This window comes from Brassica napus, chromosome C7, assembly GCF_020379485.1.
Source record: "Brassica napus cultivar Da-Ae chromosome C7, Da-Ae, whole genome shotgun sequence".
Lineage (NCBI taxonomy): Eukaryota > Viridiplantae > Streptophyta > Magnoliopsida > Brassicales > Brassicaceae > Brassica > Brassica napus.
Window position 1 is genome coordinate 19,069,217 of NC_063450.1, and position 21,742 is coordinate 19,090,958.

The following is a 21,742-nucleotide window of genomic DNA, read 5'->3' on the forward strand; positions in this document are numbered from 1 at the left end:
AGGATCCGGATCCGGATACTTTAAAATTGTCCGGATAGCCGATCCGTCCCGGGCCTAATGATATTACACCTTTTTGAATAAAGCATTCCAAGACTGAACGATTCTCTTACGTCCTGACCCAACCAAATATCATTTGGTTAATGCGTGGCTTTACAAAAGCCCCTCATATATATATATATATATATATTTTTTTTTTTTTCAATTTAATAAAACTAAATTATTCTATTGTGTTGTCTTCTCATATAAATAAAACAAAGTATCTTTAAAATTCGATATGTTTTTTCTTATCCCAAAGGATACGATTGGCTGAAAATTTCCGAAAAAGATTGAATTTATTTTTATAAAAAATATTGTTCTGGCAAAAAAAGTCAGAATATTTACACGTCACTTCAGATTTTTCTGATTTATATTTCTCTACACATACACAGTATCATCTGTTCAGGGGATACAGTTTTGTTGTGCGTCTCTCCTGACTATTTGCAGATACTCAAATTGTGCATTGAATCTCTAATGTATCAATCAAACGAAGACGACGACGATTTCTTCGCTGCCCTTTGCTTCGATCAAAGGTTCCTCCTTTTTTTCATATTCAATTTTGATTGTTCAATTGTGATGCGTTGGGTCTCTTAAAGTTTCCCACTTTCAAACCAATTGCATAGACAAATATGTTTCTTAATCTGTTGTTGGTCATTGGTTTGATGGAGATTTTGCTCTTTGATTATGCAGCAATGGAGGTGAAGATCCTTACGCATTTATACAGACAGAACAGGGCAACCTCTTTCAGGATTTCGGGTCATCATCTGGTGTGAATCTGCAGCCAGAGCAAGAACAAGTATGCAACAACAACATTGGAGATCAGTTCGGTTCTTTTAGTGGAAACCTTCCTCAAGTCTGTAGCTTTACTGGTGAAAACAACGGTTTAGCAGCTTTTGGTGGACACTCCATTGGATTTGGATCATCACAATTGGATTTGGGGACATCATCGTATAGTGGACTTTTGCAGCAAGAGCCACATCAAGTCTGTAGCTTTAGAGGGAGAAACAACGATTCAGTGCCTCGTGTGGAGACGCAACGGGAGCAAGTTTGCTGCGGTGTAGTGGAAATCAATTCTTCATCATCTGTTGGAGGTGTTAAGGAAGAGTTGGAGGAAGAATGCTCAAGAAAGAGGTAAAAGAACCTTTAAGTATCTGAATCCTCTGCTTGTGATCTTGTTGTGTGGTCTCGTTCTTATGTTATCTATAGAGCAAATTTAAGTATCCGTTTTGTCTGAATCTGATTACGTATGAACAGGGGACGAACTGGACCAGGAACCAAAGCCTCTCGTGAGAAAAAGAGAAGGGAGATGCTAAATGACAAGTAAGTTTGCCTAATGCTTGTGTTTTACATATTATCTGCAGTCTCTGATAGAGAAGAACTTGTTTTTTTTTTCTTTCTTCAGGTTCATGGATTTGAGCTCTTTTCTGGAACCTACAAGAACTCCAAAGACGGATAAACCAGCTATAATAGATGATGCAATCCGGGTCGTAAACCAGCTCAGAGGTGAAGCTCATGAGCTTAAAGAAACCAACCAGAAGCTTCTAGAAGAGATCAAGTCTCTCAAGGTTGGTTTCTCACTTTATCCTAAAGATCCCTTATGCTAATGAAACTATGAGAGAATTATTTGATTTCCCGTTTTAACTGTATGGAATAGGCGGAGAAGAATGAGCTAAGGGAAGAGAAGCTGGTGCTGAAGGCTGATAAAGAGAAGATGGAGCAACAGTTGAAATCTATGACAACGGTTCCATCACCTGGGTTCTTGCCTTCTCATCCAGCAGCTTTCCATCAAAACAAAATGGCCGTTTACGCGAGTTACGGTTACTATCCAAACATGCCAATGATGCCATACTTACTGCCACCCTCGCAGCGTGATACGTCTCAAGATCAGCAAAACTGCTCTTTTGCTGCTTGATCTTCTCTATGTTGGCATCATACTATGAAAATCACTTTGGAATTTTTGGTTTCATGCAGATGATTTTTTGTTATCAGTTTTGCAGTTACTTATTGGGGGATAGAGAATGTTATGGTTCTTGTTTAGCTTGTTCTTAGGTTCTATTTTTGAATAAAATCTGAGAATTTTTTTTTTTGTCGTCTAACGATTGTCATTAATCAATGTCAAACTACTATTTCTGGGACTAGAATTTTGCCATAGTTAGATCTCATGGTTTCAGGAGATGTCTGCATTGGGAATAACTCCAGAGTGACCGGGGGTTATGGTGGCGGTCTACCCTCAACGGGATTCATGGCTGCAGAAGAATAGTACTTTCCTGAAGATGCAACCGTTGGTGACGAGGTGAATAGTTGTAGAGATAAGCTATAAGATGAAGTGTCCTGAGCGCATGAATATGAATCCGAAGGAGATGGTTTACTGCTATGCTACTGGTTCTCTCGCATGAAGGAAATTCCAAAGTTCTCTTTTATAGATTGGTTGTAGTAGCATGGTCAGAAGAAGATAGCTTAGTCTTATCATTGCTGTCATTGTTAAGAAAACTCCCCTGAGCTACAACCTTGGAAGTAATATCCTTTGTAATCTAATCCACACCTACAGCTTTTCTTTCCCTTATCAAACTGGGAAAGAAGATAAAACCTAGAAATCAAAAGATCCAAACTTGTTAAGACCTAATCATATTTTAGCAAAAGAAAACAAGGTAAATATCTTTCACCTGCTACATTGTTGGCAAAATCTACAGATTTTATTCCCAACAAGAGCTTCGGTTGCTTTGTTGTGAACCTCACAGACTTTTATGTCTTATGTTATAATTCTTCGCAACTGAAAGATTTTATTTACAGTTATCCACAATGTAATTAAAGTACGTAATGTCTTCTCCACTTCCCAAATTGGTCTCTACTGGCTTAGCCTCAAATTTGTCGCTGTCTCATTTTCACCTCTGATGATTCAACGAATTGGTTGCAGAGTTACAAACATCACAACTCAGGTTACTTGTTGACACACCACCACCATTCATAAGAAGATTCATTGATGATTGTTGATGATCAAGAACATCGATTAGTGAACAAGAATGGGGAACATCGATCAGGAACATCAATTATTGTCCTAAGTAATCTTGAAGTTTGTTTATTGAGTTATTGTTTTGTGAAATAATTTTTCTTTGTTTTTTTATGATTTCTTATTGCAGCAAATAGGATTGCAAGAATATTTGTCACTATCACTAGTCAAATAATGACACTAGACTTGTGAATCTCAGATTTTGGAACAATTATATAAAAGCATTATAAGTGCAATCGCTGTACATACTAAAAGAGTTGTTTACTCTTCTTTGTAAGCTAAGATGATGAGATTCAAATCCATTGGTCAGGAACGTTTGGTCTTAGCTTGTTAATCAGACATACTTGAAAATCATTATATGATGTCAATTTGTTAATTAAGAATGTTTAAGAGTTCATATTTTATACAAACCTTCATTAGCATGAAAAAACAAAAGATAGAAATTCTACAAAGTGATTTTAAATTTATGTATTATTTAAAATTAGTTACTTAGCAAAAAGTTCAAAGATATAATATATTCTCTTTTTAATGGGTTTGTAGGATAGATAGATATAAGGCGAATGTTTTTTTATTAAGGGATGATGCTATTTAGGGCGTAATCAGTATAGTTAAATCTTATTTTGAGGTGAAAATACCAGACGAAGAATTTGTTAAATTTGTTTCACATATTTGCTTGACGTTTATTGGATTAATTTTGTTCCAGTTGAGAAGAAATTTTACCAATAATTCCAAAAGATGCCATGTGCCAATGATAATTTCTTATATACGAGCCTAATGGTTTAACCCATTATTCTTATAATAGGTTGGTGCTTATAAACATATATTATAATTTTATTAAACTAACCATAAAATTAATTAGTAATCTATAAAAATATTCATCTTTCTTTCTTTAAATAAAAGCTACATAATTATCTAATATGACTAAAATATATATGACAGTTAATAATTTTAAATAATAAACATTTGATAACAATTTGCGTATCTTCTTCTTTTTAATTTATATAATGAAAATAAATTAAACTATTAAACAATTAAAATTTAGATTTTTATTCATTTTCATTTTTTCAAAATGAATATAAATTAAAAAAAATTAAACTTTCGCATTGAAAATTTATGTGGTCAATGGCTAAATTTTTGTTATAACAAGATACAAACGATCATAAAATATCATATGATTATGAAATTTCATTTAATAGATATGTATATTAAAATATATTTCTATTTTAATATCATTTAAATTAAACTATATACCATATTAAATATGTAAATAATTTGATTTCAAAATTTAAATATGTATTATACTTAAACTGATAAAAAAATATATTTATAATTTCATTTTAATCAAATCATAAAAATATATTTTACATATGTTTTGTTATCATTTTAAAAATTATGTTTTTAAGAAAATATTTAAAATATTTATAAAATATCTTGCGTGGTGTGGGTTATTACCTAGTTGTATTAGCACTTTCTAATATGTTGCATAACTACTATAATTTAACATTTAGACCTACAATCAAAATGAGTTGACAAAAAATAAATAAAAAGAATTGCACCCCGTTTTCATAGGTGATAATTACATCAATTTCTATTCCACTTGTCTGATTCTTATGTTAATTTTGATTTACATTAAATCTATAACACAAGTTTGGGGGTGGGGGGGGGGGGGGGGGGGGGGGGGGGGGGGGGGGGTGGTGGTGGGGGTGTGTGGGGGCGAGGGGTTACCTTATTTTTTGTAGGGGGATTCAGCATTTAACTCACTTTTTACCATTTTCAAAATACATAAAACATGATGTTTCATTAAAGAGACAAAAACCATTCTACTCTTACTTTATATAATACTAGGATAAGACATGCGCATTGCGTATGGTGAGTTTATTTGTATATATTATCGATAATTTTTTTTATATATTTGATAATTTTATTTATACATATACAATGTTTTTTGTTGTTATTATATAATTTTTTTTCGATATAATTTCATGATTAATTTTAATTATTAAAAATTATGGAACTAAACTATAATTAATATATCATGGGTTGATCGGATTGGACATTAAACAAATTATGACACAAAAACCTTATTTTTTTTTCCATCAAACACATTCTTGAAAAAAATGAACAAAACTATTTCCACATTTGAATTATTTTGACCCTTATATTCCATATGGTTTTGAAAAATTTCAGATCAACCATCGAATTGATACATGTCATTTTAATGCTTTTAGTCGCATGCGTAAGGAAAACTTACAATTTTATAATTTAAAGTTTAAAAAAAATTAAAAATATAACATATAAGAAAAATATAACATATAAGGTTTCTTCATTTTTTTTAATTTAAAATCGTTTTAAAAAAAATATAACATATAAAGTTTCCTCATTTTTGTAATTTAAAGTCATTTAAAAAAAATGAAAATATAACATATAAGAAAAAAATAATTTTTTATTATATAGTTAATGTGATTGTTTAATTTTTTTAATAAAATAAAATTAAACGAAAAATGAAGAAGGATGAAAAAATGTTATCAAATCCTTATTATTATAGTCATTAATTGCTATATATATGTTAATCATATTAGGTAATTTCGTAGCTTTTATTTAAGGAAATAATATACGCTTATTATATTTTGGGTTAGTATAATGTTTCCTATAATTGAATTTGGACCGACATTTTTTCAATTGATTCTTAAGATGCCACGTAAGCTAAAATGACATCCTAATTAGGTGACACATAAGAAAGGTCTCTTTTGAATTAGTGCAAACTTAAGGTTACAATTTTTTAAATGATTCTCGATTAATACATAGGGGATATAAATAATCATTCAAATACATAATAAATAATAAAAATAAATTTTGTATAGTTTTTGAATTATACGTTTTTATATTCAAATTTTCAAAATTTTCATAATTTTTTTTTGAATTTGTTTTCAAAGTTTTATGTTGAAATTCGAAAATCCTGTTTAAAACTATTTAAAAATAAATAAATTTTAAGTATTTTTATTTATATTTTAAAATTCAAAATTTCACCGTCCAAAACCCATCCCTCAAATCTAAATCTTAACTCTAGATTAGTTAACCATATTTGTTATAAGTGTCTATATACCTTTTTAAAATTAAAAGTAAATATGGTTAAGATAAACCTAAAAAGTGGTATTAAAAGTGGTATTAAGAATGTGATAGTTTAAGGAATTTCTCTTTTTTTTTTAAATTGTATCTTTGGTCAAGAAAAAATTGGCAAAAAAAAAACAACAACTATTTGTTAGCTTGGAAAATTATATGAGTTTTGATTTTTTGTGACTAAACTAATGCATTATTTTATTTAAAAGTTGAAATTTTTGTCAGATATTTATATTTTCTTAACATATTTTTTTATAATTAAAACATAAATAAATTTACAATTAAAATTGATTTCTCATTAGCATCTTTAATGAAATATTAAAATTTCAAAGTTTTCAAATAGATATTTTGTAAATAGCACTAAAACTTAAGGTTAGTTATACTATTATATTTTGTATATAATCATTTTAGATAATATATTGTTGTGATTTTTAAAAAATAAATAAATAGATAATATATATAGTTAATAAACTTAACTTAGCGCTTCCCTCCCTTAGTGCTCTCTAAACTTAACTTGTTCCTGATGCTTTTATTAATTATTTTATGTAGATTGCAGTCGCATCGGAGGTTCACCATGTATTCTCTTGTTTCTCTCTTTCCAAATAGAGTGTATCGCACACTGGAAAGAATATTTAATACAAAAGAGCTTCTTAGTTTCCACTCGCTTGTCTATAAGTATCAACTGAAGAGTGTTCCAATCTGATGTATAATAGCCTTGCATAACTCCTGAAATGATTCTTCCATAACTGCACCGAGAAGGAGCGATCAGAAAAGAGGTGATAACGGGTTTCAGCTGCGTTGTTACAGAGTACACAAATGTCGTCCACACCAGTACTTCATTTCGACACTCTATCCATTGTTGAAAGTTTGTCCAGATTTGCGAGCCAGAAGACAAATGAGTATTTCGGAGTTGCTTTCAAGAACCAAACACCCAGTGACCATGTGCATTGCGGTTTCTCGTCTCTTATTTGATACCAAGTTTCCTTAATAGAGAATTTTTTTTCGAAGTCAGTGTTATTTGGTAAAGCTCCTTGACGGAGAATGATTCATTAGCTCTGTATATATAGGATACATCGGTTTAGAGTTCTCTATACATTATGGTATTTACCATATATGGAATAACGTAATATTGAGAGAATATCTATTCTAATACTCCTCCGCAGTCGGAGCTATAGGTTTCCGAATGCTCAGACTGTTGCGAAATTCTTCAAAGAGTGACGTAGGTAATCCTTTAGTGAAGATGTCCGCATATTGATGGGAGGAGGGGACGTGGAGAACCCGGATAAGGCCAAGCACAACTCGTTCTCTCACAAAATATATGTCGATCTCAACATGCTTGGTGCGGTGATGTTGAACGGGATTGCTGAAGAGATACACTGCACTGACATTGTCGCAGAAAACAACAGAAGCCTTTTGTATAGGCAGTCGCATTTCAAGGAAGAGATTGCGTAGCCAGGCTAACTCAGCAACTACATTAGCCACACCTCTGTATTCGGCCTCAGCACTGGATCGAGACACTGTGTTCTGTCTTTTGGAGGAACAGGAGACCAAGTTATTACCGAGAAAGATGCAGAAGCCAGATGTTGAGCGACGAGTTGTGGGACAACCTGCCCAATCCGCGTCTGTGTAAGCGACAAGGTTGAAGTGTGAGTTCTTGTAGAGTTGTAGGCCGTGGAAGATTTTTCCTTTGATGTATCGGAGGATACGCTTTAGAGCTTGGAGATGGCTGTCATGAGGATCATGCATGAAGAGACAGACTTGTTGGACAGCATAAGAGATGTCGGGGCGGGTGAAAATAAGATACTGGAGAACACCCGCAAGAGAGCGATAGAGAGTTGGGTCTGCAACAGGCGTACCTATTGCTTCAGGAAGTTTGGACTTGGTGTCCACTGGTGTAGCACACGAGTTGCAGTTGGTCATATTCGCTCGGTGTAGTATGTCGGCTGCATAGTTTTGCTGATTGAGGAACAAGCCATGTGCATTGCGAGACACTGATATGCCAAGGAAGTGATGTAGTGGTCCGCGGTCTGTCATGTCGAACTCGCGATGTAATGATGCAATGATCGAGCTGTGAAGAGCTGAAGAGGAAGCGGTCAAGACAATGTCATCAACGTATAGTAACAGATATGCCATATCTTTTCCTTTGCTTAGAATGAACAAAGAGGAATCGGAGATGCTCTGAATGAAGCCGATGCGCTTAGCAAATGTGGCAAACCGGTTGTACCACGCTCGCGGTGCCTGTTTGAGCCCGTAAAGAGACCGATGTAGGAGGCATACGTGGTCAGGTTTGGTTGGATCTTGAAATCCTGGAGGCTGATGCATGTAGACCGTTTCCTCTAGATCACCATGCAGAAAAGCGTTCTTGACGTCTAACTGATGAAGAGGCCAGTTCTTCGCTGTTTCAATACCAAGGACTGCACGTATTGTGGCTGGTTTTACCACAGGGCTAAACGTCTCTCCACAGTCAAGTCCTTGCTGTTGCGATTTTCCGTTTGCGACGAGGCGAGCCTTGTAGCGAACCAGCTTTCCTGATGCATCAAACTTGTGCCTGTAAATCCACATAGAACGAACCACATTAGCAGACTTGGGCCGTGGTACTAATGACCACGTTCCAGTTTCAATAAGAGCATTATATTCAACTCCCATTGCTGGGTTCCAATTAGGATCCCTAGCCGCTTGTATATGGGAAAAAGGTAAAGGTGAGATGGTGGTTGTGTGAAGACAAGCACGAGTTTTAGGTTTACTAATACCATAACTACTACGTGTGGTGGTATGAAGACATAGTCTGGTTTTTGGTTTGGTGATACCACGACGGCTACAAGTGGTCATGGAGTGGGTTCTGCCAGCTGGATTTTGAGGTTGTGGTTGTGGGATGGAAAGGTTTTTTGGTTCGGTAGGTGGGCTCGGTTCCGTTGGTTGTGGTTGTGGTGGGAAGTTTGGTGCGGCTGGTTTTGATATAGGTATCGGCAACGGGTTTAGTTGAGATGGTTTTGGTTTTGGCTGAGGCTGATCTGACGGAGTAGAGAAAGGGAAAATGGTCTCATCGAACACTACATGTCTGGAAAGGATGATCTTCCTAGTACTGAGATCAAGACAGCAGTAGCCTCTGTGGTCGGTCGGGTATCCAAGGAGGACGCAACGAGTCAAGCGAGGCGCAAGCTTGTGTTTTGTGGTGGGAAGAAGGTTAGGATAACAAAGACAGCCGAAGACCCATAGATGATCATACCGTGGTCGTTGTTGGAAGAGTCTTGTGAATGGTATCTCTTTGTTGATTGCAGTAGACGGTAGGATGTTGAGAAGATGAGCAGCGGTGTGCAGTGCTTCAACCCAATATGCAAGTGGCATGTGAGCTTGAAAGAGGGGCGTTCTAACGAGATTGTTGAGGGTTCGTAGCATCCGTTCCGCTTTGCCATTTTTCTGGGATGTGTATGGACATGAGAAGCAAAATTTTGTTCCGGTTGTTGCCAGATAATCTCGAAGTTGTCTATTGTCATATTATTTGCCATTATCGCATTGCAGTGAGGCAATCTCTCGATGAAAATGAGTTCGAACGAGAGCTGTGAAGTGTAGATAGCGGCTAAAGACTTCACTCTTTTTCTGCAACGGATAGACCCAAACGAAATGACTGTAATCATCAAGGAAAATCAGATAGTACTTTATTCCACCAGTGCTAGAAACCGGACTTGTCCATAAATCTGAGTGTATCAATTCAAAAGGTTTTAAAACAACTGAATTTGATTTTTGAAAAGGAAGACGAACGTGTTTCCCAAGCTGACATGCATGACACAATTTTGTCATGTCAGTCTTATTAATAGAGATAAAACCAGAAGATGAAAGAGATGAAATAGCAGACATATTTGGGTGACCAAGACGGCGGTGCCATGTTGTTCTCGGAGAAGCAGAAACGGTAAGAGCTTGCGGTTGTATTTCAGGTGGAGTGATGGAGTAGAGAGGGCCTGTGCTGTCACATCGGAGTATTTTGCTCTGAGTTCGAAGGTCCTTAACACAAAAACCAAATGGATCAAACTCAATTGAGCAAAAGTTATCAGTAACAAAACGACGAACCGAGACCAGATTCTTTATAATGTCAGGACACACAAGGACATTATGGAGGTGTAGGGTTCGGGAGTTTGTGGGTATTGTGGTGGCCAGTATGGGTTACAAGGGCAGAGGATCCATTACCAACCTGAACAGAGGGATAAATGCTCTTATTAAAAAGGGAACATAGCATACCTGCTTGAGCTGCTATGTGATTTGATGCGCCAGAGTCCATGTACCAAGCGTTGTCTGTTGGATCTTGTAAACTCATTGTGCTAAATGCAGCAGGGAGCGCAGTGTGGAGATAAGCAGAGCTGTTGTCTGTAGGTGCGGACGAGAGGTGATGCACATAGTTAGCTTCTCCTTGATGGCGTTGGGGATGAGGATCAAGAACACTGTTAGAGTGTGTTGAAGATCCTCCATATGGTGGCGCTTGATGGTACATTGGGTGCTGCTGGTGATACGATGGTGGTGGATAAGCTGGCGGAGCTACATATGGTGCTTGGTACATCCAAGGAGGTTGATTGTATGACCATTGAGGATACGGTGACTGATAGTTGTTCCAATGGTTATTGTTGTGACGTCCTCGACCACGGTTGTGTCGTCCTCCACGACCACGACTCTTGCCGTTATAGTTGCAGTTTGAGTTATTTCCATGGTACTGTTGGGAAGAGCGATGTTGTTGTGGTGCGTTGTTGGCGTACAAGACGTTTGGATGCTGCCTTCTTGAGGAGTCGCCTTGACATGTTTCTCCAGGCGTTTTTCTTCCATTAACAGCATGGAGCAAGCCTTCGTGAATGATGGAAACGGGGTCTGATGTTGAATGACGTTAGTGATATTCTAAAACTTGTCAGATAAGCCGTTGAGCATGTAGATCACCAAGGCGCGTTCGTTGACCGGAGAGTCAAGATTTGCCAACAGATCGGAGAGAGTCTTGACTTTATGGGTATAAGCCGTGATATCCATGTCACCTATCGTAAGTGTGCGAAGTTCATTGCCGTATTGAATTGACTAAGCTTCTTTGTTGTCTCTGAAAAGGTTCTCTAGCGTTAACTAGAGATCACAAGCGGTGGCCTTGGTTTTGAGGATTGTGTCGAGGAGTTGTTCTGACACAGTGCCATAGATCCACATCTTTACGAGCCCGTTACGTTCTTTCCATTGAGTATCTTCGGGTGAGGTGGGTGCCAATGATCCATCGAGGTGTCCCATGACGCCGAAGCTGGTGCAATGAGTTTCAAACAACTCAGGCCATACGTCATATTTCAGCTTATTGAGATCTAGCTGAACCGGTATGTAAGCCCTGATCTGTGCGATCCCATAGGGCCTGTCTGTGGTAGGAGCGACATCAGACATCATACTTTAGGAGTAGGAGTAGAAGAGAACGAGAAGAGAGGAAGAAGAAGAAAAGAACGAGAAGAGGATCGATTAGGGTTTACCAAAACTTTGTTAGCTCTGATACCATGTTATTTGGTAAAGCTCCTTGACGGAGAATGATTCATTAGCTCTGTATATATAGGATACATCGGTTTAGGGTTCCCTATGCATTATGGTATTTAGCATATATGAACTAACATAATATTAAGAGAATATCTATTCTAATAGTCAGAATGATGCTTCCAGAGATGAATGTCGTGCTCCCCATGAGAGTTGTTCACTTTCTCCCGTAACGTGTTCAGTTCCTCTTCAATGACGTTGAGTAGTGAGTTTTTCTGTGTCTACGTCTTCTTCGCTGTTGTTTCAGAGCTTCCTTTACTGACGCTTCTGTCCTGATACCCAAATTAATGATTCCCCTCTCTCCAAGTAGATTGGAAAACAATCCCATCTCAGACCATTTTTTATTCCAAAAGGAAGTGTGTTTGTTTACCATTCCCAATCTTCTTCATGTGGTATTTTTTTGCGATGCCTCTCAGCTTCAAAATCTTCTTGCACATCCATAACCACCAATTTCCAAAAAATTCTTCTTTTTATTTAAGTTATGTTTTACCCATTGACCCCAAAGAGCTTAAGACCATTGACCACATTCACCTCCTTTAATGATCTCAAGCCCAGACCTCCCTCTTCCTTCCGTGTACAGACCATACTCCACGCTAATTTGGCCCCTGTAGACTTTAAATCCAGTCCTGTCTAGAGAAATGCAGAGCACAGTTGTTCAATTTTGTATGCATTGTCCACGTGACCGATATACAGAAGCCCACAAGTTAACTATGCTCATTATCACCAATTTGGGAAGTTGTAACCTGCATGCGTATGACAGAAGCCGACTCGTCGAAGTACTAATATGAGCCCTAATCTTCTCTGTCAAAGGAAGGTAATCCTGCTTTGTCAATTCCTTCGTCATCAAAGGCGGCCTGAGATATCGTACCGAGAACTTGCCTTCAGTAAATGGAAAATTTGTCAGATCAGACAATGCGAGTGTTCCAGAATACCAGCCATACACACAGTATACTTTTCTAAGCTTATGCTCAGGCTTGACCAGCATTCAAATTCATCAAAGAGGGAGAGAGCTTGATGTGCCATTGGGTAGCGCACCGGACAAAACAGACATGCATGGCTTGATCATGGGAAGCAGTAAATATATATGTTCATTGTTTGACTCATATCTTCTAAACCACGAGGCTTCTTGATACCACTCAAATTACCCTAAGGAGTGAATTACACTCTCAAATAAGAGGTTCAGTTGCAGTACTTTGGGATCAAATCCACAAGGATATAGGGAACCTATTAAATCTAGTCAGGTTATTAATTCTAGGTGTTTGTTGTTTTATGGTTTAAAAGTAAATAGCAATCCTAATTGAGCAAGTCTATTGCTTGACTAACAAGATGATTGGGGGTGTAACTTTATTGGAAGATATTAGATGCATGGTTTCAATTTAGGTGTTAGAGATTATAATCCTATAGATGCCTAACAGTTGTATGCATGATATATTAGAGCTCAACTCCTTAATCACAGTGATCAGCGATGGCAATGTTACACTGGTTAACTAACTAGATCTTGGATCTCAACTGTCGTCTTTTGATCACAAGAAAATGTCGATCGATGATCCTATATGGATATCGATTGATACACCTTTAGCAATATCGATCGATTGTCAGAAGACAATATCGACCGATAGCTTCTAGCTAAGCCCTAGGTGCGGGTTGATAATGCTCACTAGTCTCCTAGATCAGCGGTTAACTCTCTCTAGCAGTCCTAGCATGACAGATTAGATTCAGGACAGGATGATCAAGGATGCTTGACAAATGCAAATTCCTAGGTTCATGTTCTAGTTAGCAAGGTTAAAACAAGCATTAAGAACAATCAATCAATGAACATCACAACTCAGCAAATCTATAGTTGGGGCTAATCCCTCTAACCTATTTGAACCCTGAATCTAACAAGTAAACTACTCAGACATAGCTAAGCAATTCATGACACAAAATATAGATAAAAACTGCATATAATAGAATAGATGAATCAAAAGAGTTCCAATCACAAATCTCTCTATGATTTTCCTCCTAAAACTCTCTCTCTCTCTCTCTTGCTGAAAGTAAGAATACAATGGTGGCTAAAAGCTCTCTTTGCCTCCTAACACTTAGGCAAGTATATAACTATTAGGTTAAAAACTCGTCAGGGGTAATCTTGTAATTTGGTGAAGCCTTGGGTTTAAAGTCGGCTGGAACCAAGTCGCGCATCTCGCGTCTCGACATTGATCGATGGTACAGGATGTACATCGATCGATCATAATTTTCAATCGTCGAGGCTTCTTTTCTGTATCGATCGACGGCACTGGATGTGCATCGTACGATTGCTTCTTCTTCGTATCGACCTCTAATGGCCAGCTCAGATGAAATCTCTTTTAAGCTCCTAAATGCTCCATAATCATCACTTTACTCCAAGATACTACTGAACCTGAAAACATACCTAATAGAATATAATATATAATATATAGATATTAAAACACTTATATACCATGGATGAAAATGGGTCAAATCCATGGTATATCAGCTCCCCCAGACTTACCCTTTTGCTTGTCCTCAAGCAAGACAAACAGACAGTCTCTCTGAAAGAGGTTTGAAAACAGCAGGGACTCACAGATTTAAAACATAGAAATCATCACCTCTACAATTTCGCAAACCACATCTAAAAAGTCCTAATAACAAAAGCACATTATGCAATATCCTAACTTAGCAACCAAATTCAACTAGTCTACAACTCAGCAAATCATGTCCGACATTCCTCTCTACTAACCTCATTTATTAGCATAAATATAAAAGTGCATGCTTTACCTTGGGAGTATCGATCACAGGATGCAAGGATTTTCAGACAAGTATCTGGAACTGCAGGTAAAAGTTAGTTCCTAATTTCTCTCTCTCTAATTTCTCTCTTGAGTTAAAGTCTGCTTCCATTGCAGGATCAGTGACAAAGATTGGACAGGCTTCCATGAATCAAGACTTAATGGTGGTTGCCACCAAGCCCTGTTCACTTCTGTTTGACCTATATCCAAGAATTTTTTGTGAAGCGAGCCTTGAAGATTGCCGCCTCCAAGTCCCGTTCGAATTCTTTTATTGGAATCTTTATGAATCAAGCCTTAATGGTTTTAGCCACCAAGTCCTGTTCAGACTCCTCCTAACTAGATCCTAAGTCCTAATTAAGTAATAAATTTTGGTTTTTTTTTTTTAGATAATATCACTAACTATTCTAGGGTCGAAAATAGAGAGAGAAAATGTGATAAATGAATCTACACAAGGCGTTACCTTCCAGACTTGTCTGAAGAATCAAATCCCATGTATACCAAGCCCCAAGACAAGCGATTATGTCAGGTTTAATGTTGGAGGTCAGCTTTGGTTCCTTCAAACAATCAATGCAAGTGTGTATAGTTGACATTGATCCACTTTAGCATCTTTAGTACTATCTGCAATCAGTAAATCTAGAATGGTGCTAAAGAGTGGTTAGACATTCAAGTATAAATCAATAATAAGATCATAGTCCCTTTCACACAGCTAAGCATAACTTTATTATAATCCTTTTATAAGAATCAGAATAAATAATATCAGTAAACCTCCCCCAGACTTAAATTACACTGTCCCAGTGTAACACAGTCGGAGTTATGGTGGAAATAAATCATAAGTACTCAATGTAACAAGTTAGGAAGATAAACATGACCGGAGTGGGAATCGATCGATATGCATCGATACGCATCGATCATCGTATGTGTTTGTAGGTCGATCGATGTCGACGTCTCGTCCACGGTCGATATGTTGGTAATCATCCTACTTGGGTCTTGCAATAAATCTGAAAGAATGAAAACGAAAGTAAATACTAGTAACTAAGAAAACCAATTAAAATTACCTAATAGTGGGTTGCCTCCCACTCAGCGCTTTGTTATAGTCATTTAGCTTGACTGTGGAGGTATATGGCTAATTGGTGGAAAGACAGCTACTTGTTGGGAAACAAGCATCCACCTCATCTCTGCACATTCGGACCAAGCTGCAATTAAACTTCTTGTGGCCTCATCATTTCTGGTCCATCTCTCATCCATCTTCTGTATTGCATTTGAGATGTTCTGTATCCTTTCTTGGATGTTTTCAATGCTGAACTGATGCCATCCTATCTTGTCGTAGGCGTATGATGATAGCTCATTCAGTTCCTCATGCATTGACTCCATTTTGTTTTGTATCAGCTGCTCGTCGTCTGTTGTAGACGTGGTATCGATCGATGCGACCAAGTGTTTATCGGTTGCTGGTGCCTTACTGTCGATCAATTTGGAGCGTTTTCTGGTGATCGATGCTGATGTCTGGTGTTGAGATGCGAGTTACCTCTGAATGGCTTTGACTTCCTTCTGTAACCACTCTGCTTGGTTATCCAGTCCACCGAGTCTGACGTCGAATGGAAAGTAGATGTGATCACAACGCTTCTCAAGTCGTTCCTCCATGGTGTCTAGAGCTGTGTAAAGCTTTGATGTGATCTGATCAACTTCTGCTGTTGTGTAGGGAAGCTGTTATGTAGGTTTCTTGGCATCGAGCGATGCCTTACGGAACCTATCGATCGATGTTGAACCTTCTTCCTGAAAATCATGTTGATCATTAAGCTTGCCAATGTCCCTCTCGACATTCATCATCTGTGTAGACAAGGTGTCCAAGTATCGCATGATAGGTGAGGTCAAACGGTCGTGCATATCCTCTTAGGTTTGTAACCTATCTTCCATGGCTGCGAACTTGCTGTCGATCGATGTGATGGTGCAGATATCGATCGATGTGGCTGGTTATGGATCCTTCTTGCGAATGGTGTCCAAATCTTGCTGTAGCAGATCAATTCTCGTGCTTAACCAGTACACGTTGTTTTTGAGAGTGTATACATCGTTAATCCCTGTGTTGGTGTATGCGATCTCCCATTCATCCTTCTTCTCTGCCAAATTTTCCGGTTCTGCAGGATTCTGGGATGTATGTGGATCGATGTTGAACTTTCTTCCTGAAAATCATGTTGATCATTAAGCTTGCCAATGTCTCTCTGGACATTCATCATCTGTGTAGACAAGGTGTCCAAGTATCGCATGATAGGTGAGGTGAAACGGTTGTGCATATCCTCGTAGGTTTGTAACCTATCTTCCATGGCTGCGAACTTGCTGTCGATCGATGTGATGGTGCAGATATCGATCGATGTGGCTGGTTGTGGATCCTTCTTGCGAATGGTGTCCAAATCTTGCTGCAGCAGATCAATTCTCGTGCTTAACCAGTACACGTTGTTTTTGAGAGTGTATACATCGTTAATCCCTGTGTTGGTGTATGCGATCTCCCGTTCATCCTTCTTCTCTGCCAAACTTTCCGGTTCTGCAGGATTCTGGGATGTCTGTGGCTTGACGTCTATCGATGTTGCTTTGCTGGCGTCGATTGATGGTGATGTCGTAGCTTCTTTCTCAAGGTTGTGCTGCATACTCTCAATCTCTGTCCTCATCTCTGCCATACTTCTGAAAAGCCCATTGCAACCTCTGTCCAAAGGCTGATAAGTGTCATCTACCAATGTATTGAGTTCATCTCCTAGCTTTTCCTGAGCTCCACAAATACCAGTCACCATCTCATTAATCTCATCCTTGGTGTAGATCTCTGGTGCCAGTTTTGTAGGTGTGAAAGAAGTGGCATGTTCTGGAAGACATAAGTGACTCTTCAAATAGGGATGCTCTCTCCAGAATTTTTCTGTTGTTGTCCTTGGTAACAGGGATCATCTCACCAGCTACGCTCCTTGCATATCCAGACGCATCTCTGTAGACACCATATTCGTCCTTCTGTTCCCATTTGAACTTTCTGGCTCCATAGATGTCATAAGCGCGATGTCCAAATTCATAACGTTTGTCGATCGATGGTGAAGGTGCCTTGTCGAGCGACATTGGTGTTACCCTGTCTAACGATGTAATAGCAACCTTATCGATCGATGCTTGGCCAACTGGTCGGCACGATTGGTGTGAACCAACTTCTGTTGTGTCGGCCCTTGGATATTCGTCTGGAACAGCTGGAATGTTGTCTGGAATGCTGCGTTGCTGCATAAACAAGTTTTCTTGTCCATTGGCCACCTGAAGAATGTATGCTATGTCCTCTCTGGATACTTGTAGAATCCTTCCATCCATAGCTCTTGCATATCCATCTGGGTCCCTGAAAATACCAAATTCATCAGGATTTAGAAAACCGTAATCAATACTCATATTCTTCTTAGTAAATAAAGAAAGTTTAGGTTTAGAATGAGAATTGACCGATGTTGATACTGGAGTATCGATCGATGGTAGACGTTTGTCTGCTGAATTAGGGTTTTTGGATCGAATGCTCTTCCTTGATGTTCCTTCTGATTGGTTAGTGAGAGCATTCATCTTTTCTGCTTCGGTGTCGTGATAAGTTATCTGGGGTGCAAAACTCCTTATATAGGTGTTGGTAAACCTACTTGGGATTGGAATATTCCCTTTCTCTTTTTTTAAAACGGCGGCTTTAATATCGATCGATGTACCAGGTGTGGTATCGATCGATGCATAAGATCGTTTCGCTGGATGAGGGTGGGTATCGACCGAGGCTGAGTAGACTCTGTCGATCGATGGTGGAGACGTGTTGTTGAAGGAATGGCTTGAATATCTATCATCCTGCATAGCAATCTCTATAGCTATTTCCTTCCAGTAATCCTCATTGTACTCCTCAGTAGGATCCTCATTGGATGAAGGAATTATAGTCTCTACTGCAAAACTTTCATGGAATCCACTGTCTGCCCAACTGCCTATGGAATAGTCATCACGTCTTCTTTTGTTGGGTTGTTGAAAGACAAAGTTTGGATAACACTGATCTGGTAACGTGAAGTGGTCAACCGGATGCTTCCCGTCGAGCGACGTGGGATAGTGTTCATCGGTCGTCGGTGACTCATTGGAATCGATCGATGATGCAGTGTGAGTGTCGATTGATTCTGAATACTCTGTTTCGTACTCTGCTCCACAATGGCATGCTGCAATGTAGCCAAGATCATTTCCAAGCTCCACGAGGTTGACATGTTGTCTCACAAATCGAACTGGGTCATAGTGGAAGTCTGGATCTATCAGTGTCAGACACAATCTGTTGGTGTTCATGTCACATACAGCTCCTACTGTAGCCAGGAAAGCTCTTCCAAGCAGAAGTGAAGAGTTCCAGTTAAGTTTGATGTCTAGGACATGAAAATCTACTGGGACAAGGGCATTACCAATCTGTACCTCAAGGTCTCTTATGATGCCTCCTGAGCTTCTTTCTGAAAGGTCCACGAAGGTGAAAGATTCTGATTAGGGCTCTATTTTCAGACCCAGTTGGTCTGCCATAACCTTAGGTAGTATGCTGACTGATGCTCCTGTGTCAGAAAGTGCATGGGGAAGTTTAATACCTGGTGTTGAAGTTTTCCTCGCTAGCTGTATCAAGAGCCATCTGATACCTCAAGGCGATACCTCTGAAGAAAGTGCTCAGCAGTTGCACTTCGTTGAATCCGTGGTGTGGACAGTCTCCCTAGAAGAACTTTAATCTGATCCACGCATCTTTGAAAGATTCTCCAGTCTCCTGCGCGAATGTAGCGATTTTGCTCCTCAAGTCTCTAGCGCGTGCCTCATCGAAGAAGTTTCGCAAGAAAGCATTCTTGATATCGGCCCAGGATGTTAGAGATCCTGTGGGTAGCTGCTTAAGCCAGTGCATGGCTTCTCCAGTCAGAGAATACTTGAAGAGCTTGCACAATAGGCAGTCCTCGGGGACTCCATCCATACGAATAGCAGCGATAAGATCTTTGAACCTCTCCAGATGGTCCATAGGATGCTCGTGCGGTAACCCAGAGTAGGGTATCTGCGACACGAGTGTGTAGTACTGAGGCTTCAGCTCGAAATTCTGCTTTTGAATCTCTGTAAGTCAAATAGCTGATCTGTTGGCGTAGTACTCATCTGGACGATTGTAGTCAGCCAGTGCCCTTGGTCGAGCATCCTCTTCTACAGGTTGAGTAGCTCCTGTAGCATCAGTATCAGGATTACATTCCCCTGAGCGTCTAGTTTCTGACCTGTTGCATTACGCAGATGACCATCCTGGTCATACAGGTTTCCATTCTCGTCCTGTCTGAGAATAACAATCGAAACCATGTTTCGCGAATGATGATCGATCGATGTACACGGGTAGTATCGATCAATGTCGAATGATGTAGATCGGTCGACGATGAAGGTCGGGTGTCAGTCGACGGTTGCGTGCGAGAATCAGTCGACGTGAAAGCTGCTGCGTCGAGCGATATGGAACGTTGGTCTTTCCAGAGCGTGCGTTCTAAGTGAGCAGGATCTTCTGAGAATAGCAGGTGTTTGTCCTTGTTGCTTCTGGTACTGCTGGGCATGCACCTGAAAAGACAAGAAAAAATTTTGTGTCAGAATGGGGGTAGAGAAAAGAATAAGAATCAATAACACTAAATCTAATGGCGATCAAAGCTCCCCGGCAACGGCGCCAAATTTGATACCACTTAAATTATCCTAAGGGGTGAAATACTCTCTCAAATAAGATGTTCAGTTGCAATACTTGGGGATCGAATCCACAAGAAGCTAGGGACCCTATTAAATCTAGTCAGGTTATTAATTATAGGTGTTTGTTGTTTTATGGTTTAAAAGTAAATAGCAATCCTAATTGAGCAAGTCTATTGCTCGACTAACAAGATGATTCGGGGTGTAACTTTATTGGAAGATATTAGATGCATGGCTTCTATTCAGGTGTTAGAGATTATAATCCTATAGATACCTAACAGTTTCATGCATGATATATTAGAGCTCAACTCCTTAATCACAGTGATCAGCGATGGCAATGTTTCACTGGTTAACTAACTAGATCTTGGATCTCAACTGTCGTCTTTTGATCACAAGAAAGTGTCGATCGATGATCCTATATGGATATCGATCGATACACTTTTCACAATATTGATCGATTGTCAGAACACAATATCGATCGATAGCTTCTAGCTAAGCCCTAGGCGCGGGTTGATAATGCTCACTAGTCTCCTAGATCAGTGGTTAGATCTCTCTAGCAGTCCTAGCATGACAGATTAGATTCAGTATAGGATGATCAAGGATGCATGACACATGTAAATTTCTAGGTTCATGTTCTAGTTAGCAAGGCTAAAACAAGCATTAAGAATAATCAATCAATGAACATCACAACTCAGCAAATCTATAGTTGGGGCTCATCCCTCTAACCTATTTGAACCCTGAATCTAACAAGTAAACTACTCAGACATAGCTAAGCAATTCATGACACAAAATTTAGACAAAAACTGCATAGAATAGAATAGATGAATCAATGGAGTTCCAATCACAAATCTCTCTATGATTTTCTCTCCTAAAACTCTCTATCTCTCTCTTGCTGAAAGTAAGAATACAATGGTGGCTAAAAGCTCTCTTTGCCTCCTAACACTTAGGCAAGTATATAACTATTAGGTTAAAAACTCGTCAGGGGTAATCTTGTAATTTGGTGAAGCTTTGGGTTTAAAGTCGGCTGGAACCAAGTCGCGCATCTCGCGTCTCGACATCGATCGATGGTACAGGATGTACATCGAACGATCATAATTTTCAATCGTCGAGGCTTCTCTTCTGTATCGATCGACGACGGCACTGGATGTGCATCGAATGATTGCTTCTTCTTCGTATCGACCTCTAATGGTCAGCTGGGATGAAATCTCTTTTAAGTTCCGAAATGCTCCATAATCATCACTTTACTCCAAGATACTGCTGAACATGAAAACATACCTAATAAGATAGAATATATAATATATAGATTGTAAAACACTTATATACCATGGATGAAAATGGGTCAAATCCATGGTATATCACTTCTACGCATGAAATCACTTGTAGAACGTTCTCAACTCAATTATAGAGCTCCTCGAAGAAGAATCAGATCAAACGGAGTTCATATGTGACAGTTATGCCATTACAAATCAGGTGATCTTCAGTTCTCGCGAATTAAGACCACCCGAGAAGGTGGAAATGGCTAACCTTCTTTCTGATGAACCAACGACCAATTCAATCATGCAAAAGGTGATTATTCATGTTCTAAATGTCC

General features: G+C 38.7%; 1 protein-coding gene and 1 non-coding gene across 2 annotated transcripts; both read left to right on the forward strand.

Moving 5' to 3' along the window:
• Window positions 1-284: 284 nt before the first annotated feature.
• LOC106421487 (transcription factor bHLH34) lies at window positions 285-2,121 on the forward strand. Its single transcript, XM_013862328.3, has 5 exons — window positions 285-569; window positions 727-1,167; window positions 1,291-1,356; window positions 1,439-1,601; window positions 1,691-2,121. Exons 1-5 carry the CDS (start codon window positions 511-513, stop codon window positions 1,946-1,948), a joined length of 987 nt encoding a protein of 328 aa, XP_013717782.1. The 5' UTR covers window positions 285-510; the 3' UTR covers window positions 1,949-2,121.
• Window positions 2,122-19,151: 17,030 nt separating this feature from the next.
• LOC125590940 lies at window positions 19,152-19,259 on the forward strand. The gene has a single exon (XR_007326937.1). It is a non-coding gene; the product is annotated as a small nucleolar RNA R71 (small nucleolar RNA).
• Window positions 19,260-21,742: the final 2,483 nt, after the last annotated feature.

Coding starts and splice junctions, on each gene's coding strand:
- LOC106421487 (XM_013862328.3), top strand. CDS start 511: ATGTATCAATCAAACGAAGACGACGACGATTTCTTCGCTGCCCTTTGC. Junction 570..726: donor GCCCTTTGCTTCGATCAAAG/GTTCCTCCTTTT, acceptor TTGATTATGCAG/CAATGGAGGTGAAGATCCTT. Junction 1,168..1,290: donor GAAGAATGCTCAAGAAAGAG/GTAAAAGAACCT, acceptor ACGTATGAACAG/GGGACGAACTGGACCAGGAA.